The sequence below is a fragment of the Bombus impatiens genome, unplaced genomic scaffold, assembly GCF_000188095.3.
Source record: "Bombus impatiens unplaced genomic scaffold, BIMP_2.2 scf_0344, whole genome shotgun sequence".
NCBI classification, from domain to species: Eukaryota; Metazoa; Arthropoda; class Insecta; order Hymenoptera; family Apidae; genus Bombus; species Bombus impatiens.
In genome coordinates, this window is record NT_176763.1 from 1,238,782 (window position 1) to 1,244,587 (window position 5,806).

The 5,806-nt window shown below is 39.9% G+C and overlaps 1 protein-coding gene across 1 annotated transcript in view; it reads right to left on the reverse strand.

The window, feature by feature from the left end:
• Positions 1-5,587, reverse strand: part of LOC100746658 — a 32,780-nt gene extending 27,193 nt beyond the window's left edge. The window contains exon 1 of the mRNA XM_033320764.1: positions 5,117-5,587. Within this exon, the coding sequence (XP_033176655.1) occupies positions 5,117-5,126 (10 nt within the window). The 5' untranslated portion in view covers positions 5,127-5,587. The remainder of the gene's footprint in view (positions 1-5,116) is intronic.
• Positions 5,588-5,806: the final 219 nt, after the last annotated feature.

Here is a 5,806-nt window from a genome sequence, read left to right on the forward strand (position 1 = left end):
GAGCCCCGCGTGCTCCACCGACAGTGGCACGATTCGAGTGATGCGTCCACAAAGGAGCACGCTAGTTGACATTCGAAAGAACAACGTGTCCTTGTTCCGATCCCTTTTGCTCTGTACAGAGTTCCGAGCGGGAGAACCGGCGCGGTAGACCATTCGGCTTGCCGATCTCGTGGTGACTGAGTGGGTCCTCGGTTGCGACTCCCAGTTACTCACTCGGGCTCACGGGCTCGCTACTCACCTCGTCCTCTCGCTCTTGCACGTTCGCTCACCGCCACTCGGTCCCACCTCCTTCCCTCCTGCCACCACCTCCTACGACACCCCACCTCCTCCCTCCCGTACTCCTTCTGCTCCTCCGGCTACCTTTCAGTCCTCCCTGCCCTCCCACCTGCGGCTGCACGCCACCCTCTCTTTGCGTGGGGGATAGATACCAGGTTTCCCCGAACCTCGATCGTTTCATTACGCGTACTCTTAACCCCTTCGGCGCACTTGTCACTCGATTCATCGATCTCGATAAAGGTACTGAGTATACTACTTGAAATCCAGAACGTATAAAAGTAATTCCAACATATATCGAGTTTGATTATATTGAAGATGTTTATTGGCTAGACTAAATAACCAATGAGTTTTGAGAAATTCGAAATTCCTACAAGGTCACTCTTGAGATTAGTGAATGAATCAGTGTAAAATATTGCGAATTTGTGTCACGTGAAAGGAATTAGATGTCTTTTGATGATCTGTATGTTCGATGGCATCATGCTCCGATATGTAAGAGACATCGTGATATGATTTGATATAGAATGACGTCGACTCCCTCGAAGATTGTGACGCGACGCAACGTTCCGATAAAATTCTAGTTCAAGTATCGAAAATTTTCTGCGCGTTTTGTTTTAATATTAAACACTGATTAAATTCGTTCTATTTCAATATAACAATCTATTCTATTTACAATTCTATTTCAACATTATTATCCAATAACAATTAATAACTAATTATATAAAGATAGAATACCTTCAAAACTTTCCTAAATTTCACCACAAACTTCCCGAATAATCTAGTAATAAATTTCCAAATCATTTAAACGCCCTTTACAGAATAGATATCGTAACATTCGCGTCTAAACATTAAAAACAAAAATATCGATAAACGTGCGACAAGTAATTCTGACACCTTCCATCAAATTAATGTCGAAAAATAAATTTATCGAAGTAGTACTGCAAAAGTTTGCAAACAATAATGACTGGCGAGATAACGAGCGCCACACGATGAACGCATTCGACACTTTTAGTATATCCACCGGGACGAAATGCCGCGCCGTCGGATACGTCACTGATAAAACATTATGCCTGCGATTAGATGTGTCGCGTCGCATGCTTTGATCAAGTAGTTGAAAATGACTTATCGCATATGCTCGATAAGGGGGCAATATTATCTGCCACAATTCAGGGTGAGGCATTTGCATCGCTCGGAGACGGTGCGTAAGGTGTTTTCTATATGCATCGGACCGCGTTCCTCGAGGTTCCACAGGACGTTCGGTCCTATTAGCGCGTGCAAATTATTCGAATATTATGCGCTGCAAATTAGAAGGCACCGCTGAGGTGGCCCGTTGCAACTCCAGACGATGGTGCCGGTCGCCTCGGGATTTTAATTTAACGATGTGCGCGCGCTGTCTTAACCTTAGGCCCCGGGACATGCGAACCACTCGCGAGGATTCATCCACAAGGGGATCGAATTACCGCGCCAATTATGGTGTCACATCGTTAATTAACCGGTAGTCGAGCCTAACGGCATGTCGAGGAAGATCCTTCCGTAAAGCGAGTCATTTGCCGATGTGAATCGTCTTGTTAATACAGGATAAAATCGTTCCTATCTTCTAGAGTTACGCTACACTTCAAAAGTATATCTTTTCTTAAACGGAATATGTTATCAGAAATTTGCGAAAAGAAGCAGTGTACAATTATTTTGTTCTTTAATGCTATATCATAGATATTTATGAAAATTCATTATTTGAAAAGTATTACTTAAGAAATGAGATCTAGGCAAATAATTGTTTTACCTACTGAATATTATAACCAGTAATTTAAATACTTAGAACATTTTTTCACATTTCGCAACATCAAACTAATTATAGTTCCTGTTACAGTTATATGTGTAGTAGAATATTATGGCGTGATGAAATTGATTTTTAAAATTTAATACACAACAACAAAATTGACATTCCCAATTGTCGGAACTCGTAGAATTAGTTTGTTGTTTAAAGGAGTTTCTTTTTTCACCATGGTATTTACCCTATAATTGGTAGGGTCTCTAACTCACTTATTCCTAGAGGATACACTAGGAATTGTTATTTTTCTGATAATTTGGAAAGTACGCGTCGCATCGTAAGATGTACCGATAACCAATGGTTAACTTAATGACTACCAATGTGTATATAATCATTGGTTATTAACCAATAATACTACATTTTGTAAATCTCTGAACATTTCTGTCTATGTATGTAAAGAAACCATGTCAATTACGGATTAATTTTCTCAACTAAAAAACGAATAAACGAGATACTTCTTCAATCGATGTCGGGAGTATCGACATTACCTCAAACAGTGATGCACACGATCGACAAATGAGACTCTGAATTATAATTTAATTGTAAAAAAAATGTATTATCGTTGCTTTTTTAACAAAATCTGCATTTATAATCTGCTAGCTTCGCCAAGAAGATAACAAGTATATCTCGCAGCAATTAATTCGTCAATAAATTAAAATTTCAATAAAATTTTTAATTACTTGATTTATAGTTGCTGGATTCTGAATTGCTGGTATCGTAAATCTATAATATCAAAAGTATACTTATGATGCATATACTTATGAACGATAACGTACATAGCAATTGTCGCATAATGAACGCAGAGTTTCCTTTTGCAAAGAAAAAAGTGATAATTGTGATGTGTTAATTGATAATAACTGTCAGAAGTTAAGAAATTTTTTAATATCCTGTACTTCGTACAATTTTTCTGCATTATTCCAGCAAGTCATGCTTACTCACGCCATTAATAATATTGTGCCAATTTGTGTAATATATGCGTCTCTGCATATTAACCGTGATACGTAAGAATATTCATGAAACATTGCTTTATTTGAATATATATTCCGTTCCATCGAATTGCATTGACATTGCCCAAGATTGGTTAACCGATAAGAATCGACATCGTCAAGGAGAGTATATACTAGGGGTTTCCCCAAGTTTTATCATTTCTGTTTTTCACATCTTCGTTATATAACGCGGCAAAGGCGCATACTCTTTTCGAACAATTGGCTAGCGTACTTCGGCAGGAAAAATGGAAAATTCTCGTTACGCAAGGCTAACTCCTGAAATCGGTCGATTTCTCGGCGCACGGTCGTTGTTTCCGACACTAGTGTCGATGCAGGTGTCAAGTTTTTGCTAGTCATTAGAACGGAAATACGTGGCACCGTTGCACGACTTATTTCTCGTTTTGCCTCAGACACGTTTCTTCGGCCATTCTTTCGTCAACTTCGAGCACAGCGAGGAAGCAAAACAACCAGAGGAAGTGTTATTATGGTTGGTAGAACTGTCTCATTTTTGTTTCGTTAAAACATTGTTACGTGCAAAATATTTAAAAGAAAACGTTCTCGTTTTTTTGATCAATCTTCGGCACGAAAGATTAAAAGATTCGACCATTGAATAAACTAAGAATTGAATATTAAGACTAGAACGTAATCTGTGTAAGATACAATAAAATTAAATTTTAAACACACTAATGTTTCCAAACTTTCCATTAAATGTTATATATTGAAATTATCCGTACGTATTAATTTGTTAGAAAACACGTGTTTATGAAAAAAAACAAATTAATCTCGTATTGTTATCTTTCAAAAATTTTCAACCAAATGTATCTCTCTGTAATCACAAATAGTTTTGGTATCATGTCATTGTTCGCATTAACTTGCTTAAAGATAAAGTTACCACACGACAGGTAGCAATCAGTGATGTATAGACGCCACCGCGCCGCTGAGGATGATTCACGTTTGATAACTATCTAGCACGTAAGTTTGCTTGTTCGCTAAAGCATTTATCCTTAGCAACATGAATTTAATACTTAGATACTTTTTATCGTTTAGCGATTTATATGTAACACGAGAAAGGGTTAGGTAGTATATTGTAATTAGGGAAAACTTAAGATTCCGATAAAAACAGCTAAGAGGAAGTAGTGCAGATGAGAGAGAGAAGAGGTACAAAAACTGATAGTTGGGTCGCACAAGGGGAATTAAACCCAGCTGCGAGTCTCCTCTTATAAAATCACTCGAATAGTTGAAGGCAGAGCGATTACCTGACCGTCGCATTCCTCGTTTGTTGTAGAAAAACCGTAGAGGAAGCGCCACTTCTTTCATTCGCTTTCAAGAATCGAGTGGTAGATAAAAGAACAATAAAAGATAGCGGCTTTTGCCGGGCAATGTGAATGGCGTTTTGAACTCCCTTCGAACAGCCGTGGCACGAGCGATTTGCTGCAGGCGACTTTGCGCCTTCTCGATGCCGAGCAGAAGCTTGAAATCCATTAGTTCCGTTAACGTTCAGAGAGACGATCGAGAGAATCAACCCACCCACAGCAATGATCGATCGACGAGGAAAAAAAGATCGTGCAGCTCCGTCGATCTCGCTTCACAAGACACATTCGCGTACTCATCTCGATAATTATTAACACATACGTGTTACGCGTGTATGACGAGATCGGAAAATTGATGTCTACGAGAAAGTAAAAATAGCCGACTATGCCGTTATGTTAAAATCGATGAAACTTGCATACCTTGAACTGGAATATCTTCTTTAACCAACCGCTTCGTAATCGCGCTGTATTAATAAGACTCTGTTAAACACCGATAATTAACACATTAGAAATTACTGTAAACGCGGTATTCAGTTGAAAGCACTTGGAAAGGAAAGATGATGTTTCTCGGTGCGTGTATCGTCAAGGGATGCACTTGCGGATCGATTTTTTCGCGGCATCGGCTATTTTAAACGGAGCCACGCGTCGTGCTCGCCGGTAAACTGTTCGCTTCCTAGAAGGTTCGTATGAAACCGAGTCTGATCGTGAGTCATTCTCACCTATTCGCATTCTCCGTGTTCGATGTTAATCCACCTTGTCGACGAGCTGGTACTTCTCGATTTCACGAGTATCGTAGGACGTTGTACACCCACACACACACACGGGCGCGCGAATGAGCGCGAGCGCGAACACGAAGGGGGTCACTCGAACGATTGAGAGTCGTGATCAGCGCACGCTCTGTAAGGACACTCTCGCCGTATCGGATTAATGAATGACTAGACAGGAGTGGAACTATGAATGAACACCGCATAGCACTAGAGTACTATATAAGCGTGCACGTTGTGGGCGTCTTCTGCTCTCGGCCAATAAGATCCTCTTGCGGCGACTTGCACGCGGTCTAATACGATTACGCCGGCTTTTTCTTGGAAATTTACCGCACGATGCTGATCGCAAAAGGAATACGTAGATTGGAGCCATCGAATAGATATCGCTGACATTTTAGCGTTTATCGGTAGGTAGTTCACGCGCTGAAAACTTCTGTTCGATGCACTAACTTCCGATGTGATTCATCCAATTAAAAATATTTTCCAACTAGTTATAACTAGTATATATAATGACGTGATCGGGTCATCGGGTAGAAAGCAACATAAGTATATCGGAAATGATTACTTAGAACGTACAAAGCAAATAAAATTCCGTTAATGTTCTTCCTTTACTGCTACCATTAACCGTGTACGAGCTTATGTTAA